The sequence below is a fragment of the Colobus angolensis genome, unplaced genomic scaffold, assembly GCF_000951035.1.
Source record: "Colobus angolensis palliatus isolate OR3802 unplaced genomic scaffold, Cang.pa_1.0 Scaffold36, whole genome shotgun sequence".
Classification (NCBI taxonomy): domain Eukaryota; kingdom Metazoa; phylum Chordata; class Mammalia; order Primates; family Cercopithecidae; genus Colobus; species Colobus angolensis.
The window spans coordinates 4594130-4612554 of NW_012116932.1; the positions used below are offsets into that span (position 1 = coordinate 4594130).

The 18425-nt window shown below is 53.9% G+C and overlaps 2 protein-coding genes across 5 annotated transcripts in view; one reads left to right on the plus strand and one right to left on the minus strand.

Annotated features, from left to right (window-relative positions):
- The window catches only part of CSRNP1 (cysteine-serine-rich nuclear protein 1), a 12698-nt gene extending 1315 nt beyond the window's left edge, over positions 1-11383 (plus strand). The window contains exons 2-5 of the mRNA XM_011953286.1: positions 6504-6754; positions 7973-8232; positions 8781-9095; positions 9193-11383. Coding sequence (XP_011808676.1) covers positions 6544-6754; positions 7973-8232; positions 8781-9095; positions 9193-10182 — 1776 coding nt within the window. The 5' untranslated portion in view covers positions 6504-6543 and the 3' untranslated portion in view covers positions 10183-11383. The remainder of the gene's footprint in view (positions 1-6503; positions 6755-7972; positions 8233-8780; positions 9096-9192) is intronic.
- A 2969-nt stretch (positions 11384-14352) lies between these two features.
- Positions 14353-18425, minus strand: part of TTC21A (tetratricopeptide repeat domain 21A) — a 31842-nt gene continuing 27769 nt past the window's right edge. For 2 of the 4 annotated variants that reach the window (XM_011953298.1, XM_011953296.1), the window contains 8 exons: positions 18030-18111; positions 16725-16875; positions 16172-16333; positions 15845-16037; positions 15521-15745; positions 14862-14982; positions 14626-14693; positions 14353-14542 (listed from right to left, as the gene is read on the minus strand). In XM_011953298.1, the coding sequence (XP_011808688.1) occupies positions 14465-14542; positions 14626-14693; positions 14862-14982; positions 15521-15745; positions 15845-16037; positions 16172-16333; positions 16725-16875; positions 18030-18111 (1080 nt within the window). In that variant the 3' untranslated portion in view covers positions 14353-14464. The remainder of the gene's footprint in view (positions 14543-14625; positions 14694-14861; positions 14983-15520; positions 15746-15844; positions 16038-16171; positions 16334-16724; positions 16876-18029; positions 18112-18425) is intronic. The other 2 variants (XM_011953294.1, XM_011953297.1) reach the window with 1 other exon arrangement.

Consider the following 18425-nt stretch of genomic DNA (forward strand, 5'->3'; position numbering starts at 1 on the left):
CGCGGCCGGAGTCGGGGGCCGGGGGTCCGGCCGGCGGGAGTCGCAGGTTTTCTGCTCCCCTCCCCCGCCCGCCGCGGTAACCCCGAGAGAAGTCACGGCTCCCCGAGCTCTGCGCGAGTGGGGACAGAGCCGGGCTTGCGCGCGAGCGGCGAGGCGACGGGGGCGTGCGTCCGCGGGCGAGTTTCCTTTTGACCCAGTTGCCTGAGAACTTTTCAGAAGTTCCTCGCGTGGCCGGAGCAGGTGACATTTGTCGCCTTCCTCCTCGGGCTCCCCCCTCGGGGAGGCTGCGGGAGCTGCGGCGTGTGCCGGGCGCCCCCGGCCGGCGGGGGTCAGGGAGGGAGTGGAGGGATGAACGAACAGGGAGGCGCGGTGAGTCACGGACCCCGGGAGGGAGGGATTGTGTCGCAGGCTCACCTGTTTGTCAGTCGCCGTCACTCTCAGAGGCCACTGCTGTGAGTCACGGGCGCAGCTACACCGGCCACCCGCAGGCACACGTAGACTCTCTCCCACGCACTTCTCCTCCTTCCGCAGCACGTACTTCCTCCCCTTCCTCAGTTTCTCCTCCCCGGGGCTCATTCACAGGCACGCACTGTGGAGATGCCCACACCACAGCCATAGTCACACACTTAGTCACTCCCGCTCCTGGCACAATCACACACAGCCGTAGCCCACACTCCTGACACCAGAGAGTCCCTCCCCATCTCCTGCTGCCCACCCAGGACCTCCACCCAGAAGTCTCAATCCTTTGGGAGAGTAACTCATCACCTCCCCCGACCCAAATCCTTGACAGCCCTGCCCTCTTCTTTCTCCACATCGCGGTATCTGCCTTTCTTCTATGCCCTTGACCTGTCCTCTCACCTGGCCCTGGCAGCACCTCCAACCGGTCACACCCCCTCCACTCCCGGTGCTGAGCCACGTTTTTAAAATGCAAATCTGGCATTGTCACTCCCTAGTTAAGCCCTCTGTGGCTTGCCGTGCCCTCGAGCTAAAGCCTGCCCTGGAGCCCAGGATCAGCCTCGCGGGCTGCCCCTCCTCCGATCACACTCTCCTGGTCCCTCCTCCTGTTCCTTACCCATGCGGAGCCCCTAACTGGAACTCTGCCTACTTTCCTTCCTCAAAGAGACCTACTTTCACCCCAGCCGTACCCTGTCCCACCCTTCAGACCCTCCATCCCAGCACCCCACTCTGTTTGTCCTCCCTGCTCAACTCAGAGCTTCAAGAGGGCAGCAGTTGTGTAAGTCTTGCTCCCTGCATGCGCGAGTGCCTGCCACAGTGCTTGGCAGGTATGTGAGCTTGGTGCGTATTTGTTGAATGAATGAATGAGAGAGGGAAGAAGGACCCTCTTAGGTGGAGGAAGCAGTCATTGTCAGGTGCAATGTCCCTTCTACAGGAACAAGTGCCTCATGTAGCCAGCATACATTTGGCACCTATCCAGTGCCAGGTCCTGAAGGCCAAAGCCGAGGAGCCATCCCCTCCCCCAGCTCTCCTTCAGAGGGATGCTTGGGGAGGAGGTGCCAAGGCTTTCGGTCTGTCCTCTCTGGGCCACCCAGGCTGGTTTTTCAGTGGGGACTAGAGGTGCTGGGAGGTGCCCTCCCCTTCTCCCAGGAAGTTGTTCCTGAGGGACAGGGGTCATGTGACCCCAAGTGTTTTGGGGGGACTGGCCAAGGCCTGGGGCTCAGAGGTTAAAGGACACATTCTTCAGATTTCTGAAGGGGGATGGAGGCAGCTAAAGGTGCCCCCTCCCTAAGACTGGCTTGGCCTGAGGCCTGGAGCACTGGTGGGACTGCCGAGGTGGACAGAGGAGTTGCTGTGACTTTTTCAAGCCCTGCCCCCACTTCTCGAAAACAGCCCTTGGTTGCTTGGTGCCCAGGGGTGAGGTGGCCTTTCCTGGATTCGCATAGTGTGAGCTGAATGTGTAGATAACTGTGGCCAGTTGAGTGGGGGGTTGTCAGTGCCTGTGTGTGGTGGCAGGAGGGCTGCCCGATTGTCAGGGCTCAGATCCCAGAAGAAGCCTGGCTCTCTGATTCAGGGCCTGTCTCTGGGGTTCCTTGGCGGTGTGGTATTTCTGTCTGAGCCAGCTCCTGGGAACTGCTTTTCCTTCCTCCAGGACCCTAGGGAGGGGGCTGTGCTCACCCTGGGAACACTGCCATGGTCAGAATCTTGATTCCTGGGTAGCTGCTGAGGGCCCCTCCCCCCACCTCTGACTCACTGTCTGACACTTTTCTTAGATTCTCACTATCGTTCATTCCCTCTTGGCCTCTCCTTGTATCTGGCTCAGTCTTTTTGTCTCATCTCCTGCCTCTGCCTCTTAGCCTCTGGATTCCCACGTGGAACAGAGGAACACGAGAACCAAGGGCACTTCCCCCGCCTCTCCAGAGGAGTATCAGGGAGGAGGTAATTTCTCATTTCATTCTCGTGCTGCAGATTTGGAAGGGATTGTTCATCACTAGAACCTGCAGCACGACTGTAGCTTCCCTGTGTCTCTGTTTCCCTGTCTGTAGGCTTGGAGGTCATAACCTCCTCACCTTAAGTTCTCTTTCTGTGGACATCCCTTAGGCAGAGCCGCAGTGTGTGGCTGAGCCTGCTTTCCTGACATCTCTCTCCATCTGTTTCCTCTTGGGGAACTGGGGAGCCTCCTGGGATTGCGTACATTGGCACCTGCCTGCAGCCTGAGCTTCCCTCTCCTGCCCTCAGAGCCACCCCTTTTGAGCACCGTTCTTGCTTGTACCCTCTGGCACAGCTGGGGGATAGACATGTGATTCTCCTCCTGCCCCTCTTAAATTAACTGTGACAGGAGCAGGAGAAGGTCACACTGACCAGTCGCCCTCAGCAACCTCATGTGCGTAAGATTGCCTGTGCAATTGGGTCTATACCCGATATGCAGGGCTAGTCTGCTTACCTCTGGTATTATCAGGTGCCCTCTCTATGCCAGACTCTGTCCTAGACATGGGCACAGGGGCAGCCAGACAGAGATGTCTTCAGCGTGAGACAGATGAGCAATGAGGCCCCTGCAGTCTGATCAGATAACGTCTGTGATGGGGAAATACCAAGGTTTTTGGGAACTGTCTTACTTTGGGCTGCTGTAATAGAAAGTCCACAGACTGGGTGGCTTAAAGAAAAGATTTATTTTTCACACCTTGGGAAGTTGCAAAATGCAAGATCAAGGCTCCAGTCAGCCTGATGAAGTCCCTCTTCTTGGCTTGCAGATGCACACCTTCTTGCTGGGTCTGAGCTCTCATGTTGGAGAAAGAGACCATCTCTTTTGTGTCACTTCTTATAAAGGTGCTAATAAGGTGTCATTCATGGCCTGATTACCCCCCAAAGGCCCACCTCCAAATACCGTCACACTGGGGATTCAGTCTCAACATAAGAATTTTGATAGGATACAAATATTCAGTCCCTAGCAGGAGCGCAGAGAGGCAGGAGGAAGGAGTAGGGGATTCGGGAGGCCCCTTGAAAGATGACTTTCTGAAAGGGAATGAGGCTGGGTTGTTCCAGCTTTGCAGAGGCCAGGAGGTGAGCGGGGACATGGCCATCATGGGAACTGCAAATTCAGCTGGAGTATAGAGAGCAAGGTGGGGAGAGGGAAGCAGTGGCCAGGTCACCTTCAGCTTCTTGAATTCTGGACTTGATCCTAATGTCAAGCTTCCCCAAGGGGAGCTGTAGAGGCTATAGAGTGGTTCTAGGTGTGGCAGTGGCAGGTAAATGTGTGGTTTAAGAAGGTCATTCTGGCTGTAGGATCAAGAGTGGCTGGGGAAAGAGGGCAGGAGCAGAGGGACATGGGGTAGCCACTGTGGGGACAGAGACATGTTAAGGTTAGTGAACGTTTTAAATTGATAGTAACCTAAATAAAATGTGTAAGTATATAAATCTTATGTGTCCATAAGATGGATATTTACAATTTTAGAGTTCCACGTAACCACTATGCAGATGAACATAGAACTTTTACAGGTCCCCCAGCCCTTCCTACCCCCGACCCCAGAAAATTTCCCTCATGACTCTCTCCAGGGTGTTCTTCTCCCTCCCCTGGGGAACCACTGCTCTGACTTATGTCATCACGGAGTAGTTCTGCCTTTTTTTTTTTGAACCTTTGCATATATCTTGTGTCTGGCTTCTTTCACTCGGCACGATGTCTGTGAGATGCATCTGTGTCGTGTGCATCCAGGAGCTGGAGCTCTTTTTTTTTTTTTTTTTCAGTGTGGAATAACACATTCACTGAGCACTTACCACTAATCTAAGAACATGTGACATGGATTGATTCTTCTAAACCTCCCAACCCTATGAGGTCTTAAGACAAAGAATTGGAGGCACAGAGAGGTTAAGGAACTTGCCCAGGATTACCCAGCCAATTAATAGTGGAGCCAGAGTTCAAAAGCAGGTAGTCTGGTTCTGGAGCCGAAGTTCTTAACACTATGCCACGTGGCCTCCATTATACCTACTGGGTCTGTCCCTGGCTTTGTGTGGATTAAATGGATTTACGTGAACTCCCAGGCATGGGGTGCCTGGATATAGATGGAGGGAGAGAGAGGAAGGAGTTGAGGATGACTGCAGGTTTCTGGCTTGAGTGACTGGGTGGGTGGTGGGGCTGTTACTAAGATAGGGAACACAGGAAGAGGAACAGATGGCATGGGGGGTGGGGAACAGAGACAAGGGGTTCGATTTGGGGCCTGCAGAATTTTATGTTTCTAGGAGATGTCTGGGCGGAGACACCAAGTGGGCAGTGGGTCCTGGGGGATCTCAGGCTGGATGTGTGGTGAAGGAGGCATTCAGGGCCCTGTGGATGGCATCTGGAACCTGGGAAAGGATGGGGTCTCTTGGCAGGATGCAGTGGGGACAGGATGTGTGGGTGTTGTCTGTCCATATGTGTGTTTCCGTGTGGTCTGTGCGTGTGTGTACATGTGTGTATGCCTGCCTCTGGGTCATGAATCCCCCACCTCCTGGGAGAGCCTGCAGGTCAGCTGGGAGCTGGGTTGTTTTTGTCTGTGGTTTGACCCTGTGAGGGGGGTGCCAAGCCTGAGAAACTACCCAGGGAGAAGCCCCCGGAAACATCTGTGAGCCTTCTTCCCCCAGGCCCAGGGTGGGGGATTGGCCAGGGAGGGAGATTGTCTTGCTTCTCTCATGCTTGCCTAGGGGAGGCTGTCCCTGGGGTAAACATTATCCAGTTAGTAAGGTTGACAGCAAACCCTACAGGATTCGGGGACTTCCTAGGTGGCTGGGAAGAGGGGAAAGGAGTGCTTGGGAAGGACACCTGAGTACAGGAGACCAAGACAGCCTTCTGGTTGGTTTTTCCTGTTCTCTCTCATTTCCTGTGATGGCAGTGGGGGAAGGGTTCCCCAGCACTGGGGCCTCGGCCTCAGCTTCAACTTCCTTTCCCTTTCCCCCCTGGTGACCTCCCCGAAGGCCCAGCTGGAGCAACAGACACAAGGTAGCTGTACTCAGCGTTTGGGATTGAGTCTTCTGGGGCTTACCAAACCTTGGGAAGGGCCATTATTCGCTGAAGCATTCCAGGGAAGGAGCCCCAAGTCTCTTCTGCTTGGATAAGGCCAGCCAGCTGTGGGAGTCTCTGGTTATACTTCTGCTGAAGGCTGAGACTCTCCCACGGGAGACAGTGTTGTGTTGTGGGGTGCTCCATGTCACGAAGCCACAGACAGGAGAGATTTTGGACATTAGGATCAAATGAGATGTTAAAGAGACAGCCTGAGTGGCTGTGGTCACATAGGCCTGGAGGCAGGAGACTTCTTGACAGTGGAGCGGGGCTTTCTAAGGGAAAGTCTGAGAAGCTCCCACACCGGGAGGGGAAGGGCTCAGAAACTACCGTCTAGGAGTGGAGGCCAACGTCAAAGCCAGCCTGTTCCCCAGAATGCCTGGCTAGCCTGGAGCAAGGGCCCGCAGCCCTGCCTATGTGCAGGGTGGCGTGCCTGTGTGGGTGTGCTGGAGGAGGAGGAGGAGGAAGCAGAGCCACCATACCATGGCCATGCGGGCTGTGCGGGCTGTAGGGCGTACACACACACACACACACACACACACGCATACACACACACAGGCACACAGATGAGAGCTGTGTGAATCACCCAGCCTATGAGTCAGCCCCCAGGATTCCTGTCGGGGAATGAGTGAGACCAGGCTGAGGTCTGTCAGTCCATCTGTTGGTCTGTCTGCCTCCTTCCCCTGTTGGTGTGGATGCGTGTGTGTGTGTGTGTGTGTGTTGTAGGAGGTGGTGGGGAAGGTACCTAGTGCTTGGGAAGGCTTTGGGCAGAGGTGGGAGTTTGAAGCATCAGGCCGTGGATTTGAACATTAGTTTGGAGGGAGGGAGGTGCTGTGTCTTGTGCAGAGATCCTCCTGGAGACCGCCCTCCCCCACACACAGCTCCACAGGCAGGGCTGGAGGGCAGAGGCCGGTTTCTGGGATGCCTTGGAGGGTCAGTGGGAGGGATGATGACCCTGGCTGGAAGCCCACCTGCTGTTTCCTGCCTGCCACTTAGAGCTTTCTCATTCTCACTCCAGGCTGTCTGTCCCCAGACCCCAGAGCACCTCCGGCACCACCATGACTGGGCTGTTGAAGAGGAAATTTGACCAGCTGGATGAGGACAACTCCTTGGTCTCCTCCTCCTCCTCTTCCTCTGGGTGCCAGTCTCGCTCCTGCTCCCCGAGCTCAAGCTCTTCTGTCTCCCGTGCCTGGGACTCAGAGGAGGAAGGCCCCTGGGATCAGATGCCCCTGCCTGACCGTGACTTCTGTGGCCCCAGAAGTTTCACCCGTGAGTCCTCCCTCCCCTGGGAACTCCATCCCCTGCCTTCCTTCCTGAAAGATGAAATTTAGAGGTCCTTAACAAAATGCCTTTGGCCTCTGGAGGTCATGTCCCCAAGGAGGTAGCTCTCACGAGCTGTGATATAGCGGTCACTCAGTGCCCACTGTCCAGGGGCACCTGAGCCCAGCTAATTCACCTTTGACCTTGGGAGTAATGACATCCAGGATGCAGCTCTGCAGAGTGCCCTCAGGGCCTTCCCGGTCTGGCCCCTCCCTTCTGTTCCAGTTTCGTTTCTCCAGTGAGCACCCTACCCTCCTACAAAGGGAACTGCTGGAGTTCCCCGCCCGCCCCATGCTGCTTTGCCGTGGGGCCTGTCAAGCCGGTCCCTCTCCTGTCAAAATGCTGTCCATTTTGCCTGAACATAGTGAAAAGGGGTTTTTACTGGTTATTTTCAAGCTTGTATAATTGTGATTCCAGACTGACGAACATGGCCCTAGAGCAGTGTTTCTGGACCTTATTTTTCATTATTGTTCCCCAGGAAGCCTATTAAGACATTTTCTCCTTAATTTACCCCCCCACCATGAAATTTTAATACAATAGATGTGCTGTTTACCTTTTTATGTACTGTGTATATATCTGTGCATTACACATAAAAAGAATATAATTTTTAGCACATGGAATCTAACAGTATAAACAGAAAACCTTTAGGAAGGGAATTCCCTCTGGTAGCTGGGTATAAAATTAATACAGTAAGTTGAAATATATGGAATTTCCAATATTTCACCATTACATGGTAATTTATTACGGTTCAACCTAATGAAAATACCAGTACGTAGCTTACTAATCAATAAACATTAACTTGTAAAGGGAAAGCCTTTTAAGCCTGTTGCAGAACACAGAAATCCTACAAATCAATAAAAAACCATAGAAAACTGTACAAAGGACCTGTACATGGCTAATAAACATAGGAAAGATGTTTAATCTTACAAATACTGTCATTTAAACTGGAAAATAATGATAAGCCAGTGCTGACATGGGTGTGGTGTTCAGTTTCAGCTGCTTCAGTCCCAGCCACACAGGCTCCTAAATTCACATTTCTTTTTTCAAAGTGGGCGGAGAGGGAGGAGGGGGAAGGTGGGAGGCGGGAGGGCAGTCTGGCATGATCTTCCTGGAGGTATGTTGTGCCTCACTGAAAACTAATTCTCAGCATCTTTGCCTGCTTTCCAGCCCTGTCTATCCTGAAGCGGGCTCGCCGGGAGCGCCCAGGCCGTGTAGCCTTTGATGGGATCACCGTCTTCTACTTCCCCCGTTGCCAGGGCTTCACCAGTGTGCCCAGCCGTGGTGGCTGTACTCTGGGTATGGCCCCTCGCCACAGTGCCTGCCGCCGCTTCTCTTTGGCTGAATTTGCACAGGAGCAAGCCCGTGCACGGCACGAGAAGCTCCGCCAGCGCTTGAAAGAGGAGAAGTTGGAGATGCTGCAGTGGAAGGTAGAGAGAGCCCTCTCGTGGCCCACCTCCTAAGGCAGTTCCTGGAGTCCTAACCTCGAGGGGTGGGTGTACCGGGGTGGGTGCTGACTTGCTCATTATGTATATGGGGAAACAGGCCTTTGGGCCTAGTGATTGGCTTGATTGGAGTCTGTTGCCTGGGTCATCTGCAAACAGGAGGCACAGAGGAGGGCTTGTGTCTATTTGCTGCTGGGGCTGGGGGCATGATACCTGAATCTGAACTTGAACTTTTTGGAGAGGGGGATGTGAAGCTGATATGAATTAGGGGGGTGCGTATCTGTCTGGTTAGGAAAGGGAGTCTGTCCATGATCTAGGGAATGCCATGAGTAGGATATCTCTGTCTTTTTTTTCCAAATGCCCTGAGGACCGTATTCTTGGCTGTCCTGTTCACTGTCATACACACAGTGCCCATCGCAGATTAAGCACGAGTAGTGGGAGGGTAAGCACGTGGGGGGGTTTGTCTAGTGACAGTAGGGCTAAGCCCATGTCCATGTCTGTGCCTCTCACATACCTCTTTCCTGTGGATGCAGCTTTCGGCAGCCGGGGTACCCAAGGCAGAGGCAGGGCTACCACCTGCGGTGGATGCTATTGATGACGCCTCTGTGGAGGAGGACTTGGCAATCGCTGTGGCAGGTGGCCGGTTGGAAGAAGTGAGCTTCCTGCAGCCCTACCCAGCCCGGCGACGTCGAGCTCTGCTGAGGGCCTCGGGCGTGCGAAGGATCGATCGGGAGGAGAAGCGGGAGCTGCAGGCACTGCGCCAGTCCCGGGAGGATTGTGGCTGTCACTGCGATAGGATCTGCGACCCTGAGACCTGCAGCTGCAGCCTGGCAGGCATCAAGTGTCAGGTGTGGTGGCTGGACTGGGCTGGGCTGGGGAACCTGAGTGTGGGGACTTCTTTGCACTCCACAGTAATCCTCACTTGTACCTCTACTTTCTCTGCAGATGGACCACACAGCATTCCCCTGTGGCTGCTGCAGGGAGGGCTGTGAGAACCCCATAGGCCGTGTGGAATTTAATCAGGCGAGAGTTCAGACCCATTTCATCCACACACTCACCCGCCTGCAGTTGGAACAGGAGGCTGAGAGCTTTAGGGAGCTAGAGGCCCCTGCCCAGGGCGGCCCACCCAGCCCTGGTGAGCAGGCCCTGGTCCCTACTTTCCCACTGGCCAAGCCCCTGATGAACAATGAGCTGGGAGACAACAGCTGCAGCAGCGACATGACTGATTCTTCCACAGCATCTTCCTCAGCATCGGGCACTAGTGAGGCTCCTGACGGCCCCACCCACCCAGGCCTGCCTGGCCCTGGCTTCCAGCCTGGCGTTGATGATGACAGCCTGGCACGGATCCTGAGTTTCAGTGACTCTGACCTCGGCGGGGAGGAGGAGGAAGAGGAGGAAGGGAGTGTGGGGAACCTGGACAACCTCAGCTGCTTCCATCCAGCTGACATCTTTGGTACTAGTGACCCTGGTGGCCTGGCCAGCTGGACCCATAGCTATTCTGGCTGTAGCTTCACATCGGGCATCCTGGATGAAAATGCCAACCTCGATGCCAGCTGCTTCCTAAATGGTGGCCTTGAAGGGTCAAGAGAAGGCAGCCTTCCTGCCAACTTAGTGCCACCCAGCATGGACGCTGGCCAGAGTAGCTCAGTGGATCTCAGCTTGTCTTCTTGTGACTCCTTTGAGTTACTCCAGGCTCTGCCAGATTATAGTCTGGGGCCTCACTACACATCACAGAAGGTGTCTGACAGCCTGGACCACATCGAGGCACCTCACTTCCCCCTGCCTGGCCTCTCTCCACCCGGGGATGCCAGCAATTGCTTCCTGGAGTCCCTCATGGGCTTCTCCGAGCCAGTCGCCGAAGCCCTAGATCCCTTTATCGACAGCCAGTTTGAGGACACTGTCCCAGCATCTCTAATGGAGCCTGTGCTGGTGTGAGGACCAGGATGCCTTTTCCCAGCCCCAAGGGACCTGTTGCTGCTTTCTTGTAATTGTGGGGCTCCCCAGAGTCTCTGTGTAACAGTCTCCCACTGGCTGGCTCACTCACAGGTGCCATGCGCACACTCCTGGTTTTCATACAGTTCTCTGGATTTATTTATTTGTTTTAACTTTTCTGTGCTGAAGAGAGGATTGGGGGGAGGGGCTTCCCGTTTCAGCTGCCTGGACCCCAACACCCACAGTTTGCTCTTCCATCTCCACAATGTGAGCCTGGAAGAGGAGAAAATGTGGCTCCTCTGGAGCTCGGCAGACCACTTTTCGGTCTTTGCATGATGTTCCTTAGCCCAAAGACGGTGAGACGGCTGAAATCAGGTGGCTTCTGCCATGCTGAGCCCTAGACCCATGGGTAGCTAAATCCTCTGGACTGTGAAGACTATAATTTATTTCCATAATTTATTTGGAGATTGAGGAGGCTTTGGTTGCACCTCTCTGGCTGGCGGGTAGTGCCAGGGGTGGGGTGGGCACAGGCCCTCAAGGAGCCCCTTTTGCCTTGTAGTCCTACACCTTGCCCTGCCTGGGCTTTGGTGCAGACTGGGTGTGGATTTGAGCTCTATGATCTATGTCTGCTGCCTGGCTCCTGGATGGCTATGCAGGAAGGTGCTGGCCAAGGACATCATCTAGGCAGGGGGAGAGGCTGGGCTAACCAGCTGTGACCAAAACTCCCTTCTGCCCCACCCTGCCCCCTCCACTTCCTGCCCTCTGTTCCATCTTCCCCTTCCCCAAAGGCTGTAGCCTTTATTCCAGGCCCAGGGATGTAGGAGGGGGAAGGAGGAAACAGGAGGCCCAGAGAAGGCAAAGGGCCTACCTCGGGCACAAACCATGCCCCAGACTATTATCTCAGGGCTTTCTGGGCACTGCACTTTGGCCTGGCCCACCTGCCCATGCCCTGAGGCCAGTTGGTGAGGGGTGGCTTCTGAGGGCTTTTATACCCTTTGTTTGCTAATGTTTAATTTTGCATCCTAATTTCTACATTGTCCCTGAGTATCAAAACTATAATTTATTCCATTTCTCTCTGTGTCTGTGCCAAGAAACGCAGGCTCTGGGCCTGCCCCCTTGCCCAGGAGGCCTTGCCAGCCTGTGTGCTTATGGGAACACCTTGTACCTGAGCTTACAGGTACCAATAAAGAGGCTTTATTTTTAACAGTGTGGTCTTTCTGGGGTGGGAAGCAGGGGTACACCCTCAGGGGAACTGGGGATAGGGGACAAGCCCTACAGAGGGCAGTATGGACACAGGCTGTGTTGGCTGGTAGGAGTAGGCACACCCAGCATATTGGGCCTCTTTCCAGGCAAGCCAGTCAAGTTGGAGGCAGGAAGCCAGCTGAGGCTGACCAGCCAGATAGAGCACTTTTTCCTTTGGATTAACCTGTTCCTCTACAGTGGTGACCTGGGGTGGTGGGGAGGAGCAGCAGCAGGGTCTTCTGACATGGGGCTATCTGCTGGGGATGGGTGAGGGCACCCTCCTTCCTACACACCCACACTGAGCTTAGGCCTTGTCCTGAGGGTGAATTCACCAACCTGGATGGAGGCAGGGCAAGGGGATGTGCCTGTTCAAGGCCTGGTGATGGCCTTACATAGCAGCTGTGGTCCATGAGGACTTGAGCCAGGGGGACAGCGGGAAGGGCGGGGGGGAAGCTGCAGAACCTCATCCATCTGCACCAGCCAGACCTGTCTGACCTGTCCCTGGCAGCTCAGCTGGGCTGCAGGCCAGAGGAGTAGGCCACACCCTGCTCTGGGGAGCCCCAGTCTGGGGGCCTGAGAAAGGTTGACTTCTTCCCCCTTAGGAATGATAGTGATTTGTACAAGAGCTGGAAGGAGGAACTGCCAGAGGAGAATTGATTTGGGTTTCCTTGCTTTAATTCCCTGCCTTGGTCTGTACTGGGCTCACTCATCTCTCTGGCTTGACTGGTAAGAGCACAGAGCCAGAATGCTGGGCTTGAATCTTGGATTTTCTACTACCTAGTGAGGTGATTTATGTGAATTACTCCCTCTGTGCCTGGGTGTCCTCGATACTGCATGCAAATAGTAACACTACTCACCTCATAAGCTTGTTTAGTTCATATTTACAAAGCCCTTAAAGAGTGCCTGGAACATGGAAGTCCTGTGTACGTTTGCAACTTGCATCAATTTTCATGTTTCTGCCATTCTTTCTCTGTATGTTTAATCCTTTCTTTTTTGCCTGTCCTGTCACCCTTTAGGTATCTGTCTCTTGCCTCTGGACATGCATGGACATGACCACATGGCCGTATCAGTGCCATTAGAGGACTCATGCTTTGGAATCTGGCCTGTGGTGGGGCAGTATGTCCCTGTAACCAGCTTAGCTAGGAATAGCTAGGCCTTTGTCTTCTCAGGGTAAAGTGCCCCGGTACACTGAGTTGTCCTGTCTCTTCTTCACTGGTGCCTGGAGACCCTTTTGTAGAGATTACTTCAGCATGCACAATCCAAAACCTGGGTTCTTCCAAGGGCTCTCAGGGTCACTCTGACTGGCCTGGTGGTCTGGGTGGCAGCCCTCAGCTCCAGTACTCTGGTAGGAAGCCCCAACAGGCTTCCGCCCCATGGACTCAGCCCATGGCTGGACTCAGGCCTGCCTAGTCCCATCTAGGGCCACAGGGTTCTTGGTTTTTGTTTCTTTGTTTTTAGATAAATGAAGACAATCTAGGTTTTACAGCAAAAACATGATTAATACACAATCCCTTTACAGGATCATCCTCCATGTAGATAGACCTGTCAACAAACCTGTCCCAACAAAACTGGGTTGTAAAGGAGATCACAGAAAGGGGACTGGGTTTTCCCATAGGAAAGATGGTAGTAACCTGGGGAAAGCATTCCAGATCCCCAGCTTATATCAACAAACCATATATGTGATCAGCAGTGTGTTATAAAAATGAGGCTCAGCAGCCATCCGAGTTACACTGTTCCAAAGGGACCCTTATCTGTCCACTGTTCCCAAACCTTAGTCACTGGATAACTGCTCTTGAAAACTCTGCCCATATCTGCATTCTACTTACTCTAAATAATTTTTCTTTAAATCAATTATATCAGTATGCTTAAAAGTTAAACCCATCCCATGGAACAGCACCTGTAAATTCCTGACTTTGCTGTGCTACTTGGTTTTCTATGTAAAAATGATGTGTAGGCACACAGTTATTAAACTTTAAAATGTTTGCTGTATATCACTGGTAGAGAGTTGTGCCATGATTTGGGAGACATCTAATTTCCTGCCACAAATGGGGACACTAAGACCCAGAGAGGGGAAGGGACCTGGGAAGTCCACATTCAGAGATCCTAGGCTTCCTGACTGTCCTGAGGCCAGACTGTCCCATTACTGGCATCCTTAATGACATCAAGGAAGAGTGGTATTGGGAGCACAGCAAAGGTGCCCTCTGTCACCCTCTTGCCAGTTGCAGTTAACATTATTCATCTAAATAGGAACCACTGCATTTGCCCCCGTAGACATTAAAAGGGTTTCTGTAGGATGTTAGGTGGCCAGTGTCTTTTGCAAAAGCTGAAGTGGGAACTATTTTTTCTTGGAATGTATTTCCTTGTGCCAGGCGAGGGTAGTCAGGTTTGTCCCAAACTGGTAAGGACCAGAAGAAGCCAGCTGGACTTGGTGGGGAGTTGGGGGGGAGGTGGCAGGGGAAAGGGAAACAATGCATGGACAGGGTGGGACAATGGCCCTTGCACCCTGCAGGCCCTCTCACACAGGACCTTTTGCAGCTGATCCTCCTGTCTGGGCCCACTGCCCACAGCATCCTGGGCCTACCGCCAGGCAGACTCAGAGGGTAGCATGGAAAGGAGGAGTAATTGCTTCTCTAGCTCCAGGATCCTGGAGACCAGACAGGAGAACGGCAACAACCATTGAAAAATAGCTGAAGGGGATCCTTTTCGACCACCATTCCACTAGAAGCCTCCTCTTTGCTCCACTCTGCCCCCTCAGAGAGTCTGGGATAAAAGCGAGGTCTGTTAGAAAGCACCCAACGAGCCCAGCAAAAGTTAAGCCAGTTGATGTCTTTCTTCCCAGAGCAAAATTTCTCGTGCCTTAAAAACATAAAGCTTTGGGGTGACCCTTAGGTCAGATGAAACATGATTCAAAATAAACCACATACACTATAGAAATGGGGAAGAATGTGTCATTTTCTCAATCCCTTCTCCACTGACCCACTTTTCATCCCTCCACACAACTTCAGTAGGTTGATGGTTTCTACTGCAGGCCCCTTGACACCAGCTAGGGCCTCAGGGACCTTCGGGCCTTTTCCAAAATTTCCTCCCTGATCTTGGGGTAGTTGGGGTGCTCCCTGAGGACCTGGAACAGAGAATGGGTATGCAGTATCAGGCAGGGTTCCCTACCACTACACCAGGCCCTCCCCGCCAAGGCTGCTGGCTTACATCGTGGCAGATTTCGATGGCCTCCACAGATTTCTTGTCCTTCAGGTAGTTGAAAGCAAGTCTGAAGCCTACCAGGGGCATGGAGAGCACAGATGGTGGCACCCTGGTGACCTGAGAACCCCTATGGTTCTCCTAACAGCCAGGGTACAGGCCTTGAGTTCTGGGGTCATGGTGGGGATCCTCCTGCCCACCTCCCTTCCACGTCCATTCATGTGCACCCTGGCTGGTTGCCTTACCAATGGCAGGGTTGGCGTGATGACTGTACTTCCAGGCCAGTTTGTAGTTGGTGGCTGCATCCTTGTAGGACTGCTCCTTCTCCATGATGAAGCCCATGTACTCATAGGCCTTGTAGCAGGACTGCAGGGAAAGCCAGTTAGAGCCTCTGCTGGTTCCCTGGGCCAGGGTGGGACTAGGACCAGAACCAGAAGCAGGCAAGGGACAGAAGTGAGCTGCCATAAACCAAACTGCCAAGGGACCTCAGGGGTACCCCAACCTTTGCAAGAAGCCAACTGTGTGCCCTCCTCTCAGCTACCCCAGAGACTGGTGTAACCCCTTTCCCTGCAGCCCTCCTGTTCCGCCACTCCCATTCCTGGCCTGCTCTGACCTGCAAAAGTCCCTCCAGGTTGGAACCCTTGAAACTTTCCCATCTTTTTCTATCATTTAGTGTTCCCTCCTCTGGACATGACACGACCCTGTGTACCTCCTCTTACCTGGTCCATCGCCCCTGATCCTCATTCCTATTCTGGTCTGTTGCCCATGTGCCCCTCTCAGCCTGCCTCTTCCCGACTAGTTGTTATTCCATACGACCTCTGCCTGCAAAGCCTGCTTCACCTTCCTGGAATGCCTAGAACCCTTTCTGCCACCCTGCAGCCCCGATGTGTGTGTGGCCCCTTGCCTTGTTGTACTGCACACAGCGCCGCAGCAGTTCTAAGGCGAGGTCAAACTTGCTGCCCTGGCAGTAAATGTCGGCCAGCAGGAGCCAGCTCTTCTCCAGGTCCTCAGCCTCACTCAGTACCCAGGGGGCCTTGGCCAGGCGCTTCAACTGCATACGCGCCTTGGGGATCTGCTTCAGGAACACGTAGGCTTGTGCCAAGGCCAGCAAGGCAGGGACACTGTCCTTCTACACATCGGGTGGGAAATGGACGTCAGCACGCCTTGGCCGCCTAGTCAGCCTGGGCCCTGCCACCTGCCCATGCCCGCCAGTCCCCACCAGCCGCACCTCAGCCTGCGCTATCTGGATGAGGCTGCCCAGCGCAGCCTCCATGTTAGCCTTCTCCTTGGTGGCCAGCCGGCAGAGGCCCTGCAGCAGCCGCAGCTGGGTCTGGCTGGAGGCTGAATTTGGGTAAAACTCACGCAGCAGTTTCTCGGCGGTGCTCACGCCCTGCTGTTCCAACTCCTTCTTCTCTGTGTAGCTGCAGGTGTTAGACCTGGGTGTCAGACACAGGCAGGTGGCCTGCCCGTGTGGCCCTCACCTGGCTTCAACCCAGAGGCTGCAGGCTCTCTCTAACTTCCCCAGGGTTCTGCCTCTGCCTTCACGGGCCCTTACTTGCTCTCGGCCCCCTGGTTCTCAAAAGCCTCTCCGCCCACAACCTCATTGTCTGGATTCAGACAGATCTGCACCATGTGGTAGATGGCGCTCTGGCCCCAAGTGCTGTCCTTGCGTGCCTTGTTCAGGAACTTTAAGGCTTCGTTGGGCTGCCCTATGAGCCTGTAGTGGAGAAAACACCAAGAATCAGTGAGGGAAACTGAGGCCCAGACAGGGCAGAGATATACAAGGGCCACTTTGTGAGTCTGCACAAAGCAGAGGCTGGATAGCTGATTTCCCAGTTCCTCTGGAGGAGACGCAGGCGTCGGACCTGGGTGTTGGATGCAGGCCAGTGGCCTGCCCAAGTGGTCCTCACCTGGCCTCCATCCAGAGGCTGCAGGCTCTCCCCGACTTCCGAAGGGTTCCACCCCTGCCCCTGTGGGCCCTCACTTTCTGGGCCTGGGTGTCCTGGAGGCAGAATTTCTGCTCCCTTTGTGCAGCGCAAGGGCCTAGCCTATCTGCCAATAGGGCTTCCTGCACACAGCTGCCCCTCAACACACCACACCCAACTCACCAGCAGTAGATACCTCTGCAGTAGTTGAACCCTGGTTCCAAAGGCACCCGGCTGGACACCTTCTTGGCCAATTCAAAAAAGGCAGGAATGTCTTCAAGTTTACCACTTCTTCTTAGCAGATCGATTAATTTATTCAATACCAAAAAATTGTCTAAAATAAGAGACAGAAATCTCCAGGCTGAGATGCCCAGTAGCTGTATCAGATGAGGGTGCTGGGCCCCTAGGAGGAGCCAAGAGATACTGCCCATCTGGGCTGAGCGGGGACATTCCAACAGTTCCAGGGTTGAGTAAAGAATAATACTAATGCTTAAAAATAGTAAAGAATAGCAGCTAACATTTATATAGCACTTATATTGTACCTGGTATTAAGTGCTTCACCTATACATTGACTGCAAGATTAGGTAGGTACCTAATCTTTTTTTTTGAGACGGAGTCTCGCCCTGTTGCCCAGGCTGGTGTGCAGTGGCATGATCTTGGCTCACTGCAAGCTCCGCCTCCCGGGTTCATGCCATTCTCCTGCCTCAGCCCCTGGAGAAGCTGGGACTACAGGTACCCGCCACAATGCTCAGCTAATTTTTTAATATTTTTAGTAGAGACAGAGTTTCACCGTGTTAGCCAGGATGGTCTCAATCCCCTGACCTCGTGATCCGCCCACCTCAGTCTCCCAAAGTGCTGGGATTACAGGCCTAAGCCACCGCTCCCGGCCTAGCTAGGTACTCTTATTGTGTCTGTTTTACAGATGAGGACACTGAGACATGGATAAATAATTTGCCGAAAGTTGCACAACCAGTAAGTGGTAGAGCAGGACTCAGACCCAGGAGGCCTGGCCTCAGGACCCACACTCCTAACCATGGTGACCTGCTGGGCCTATGGGCACACTGCCATGGGCCTGCCAGGGCTCCAACCTGAGCCTCAGGTCTGGCCCCTTTCCCCAGCAAGAAGGGGTGGTTTTATGCTGCAGTGAATGGGAATGAAGCTATACAACAGAGGAGAATTTCTAGTCTCTCCAAGTGGCTGTGACCTCAAAAGGGAACTGTGTCGAGCCCCACTGGCTGTGATTTGGGGACAGACATGCTGTCCTGGGTCCAGTGCCAAGTCCTTGAGACCAGGAACTGGCCCCTTGGACTCGGGAAGGGCCGGCACGTTCCACTGGGTCTTTATCAGTTTCCTGCTTCTCTGGAACAATCAGGGAGGAAGGGGCTTCCTCTGCCCAGTCAGGAAGGAGGGAGAGGTCCCACCCTTCTCTGGGAGAGTGGCTCTTGCTCAGTGGGAACTGGTGCAGGCAGTCTCCATGGGCAGAATTACCTGGCACTTTCTCCAAGACTTGGTGGTAAAGATTGATGGCCGCTTCATGTTTCTGTTTTCTAAACATCAGGTCAGCCATCAACTATCAGAAAACACACAAGACTCCAGATTTCCCAACAGTGGCAGCTTGCATGGGTATCAGGGGAGGCGGGGGGTATGGGGGTGATGGTGGTAAGAAGGGAAGGTAGAAAAGGACTTGCAAGGCAGCCTCCCCAGGCCTTGTGAGAAGCTGCCACAGGAGAAGCCTGAGGGTTTCTCAGGCCCCCACCCAGAAGGTGAGGACTTCCCAAGGTGGGGGGCAAGAAGAGCTGGGTTGAGGACGGACATGGGAAGGTAAGGCCAGTAGTAGAGACCAGTGGGGCTTTTTGATAGCCTACAGGGAAAGCCTCTCCACCC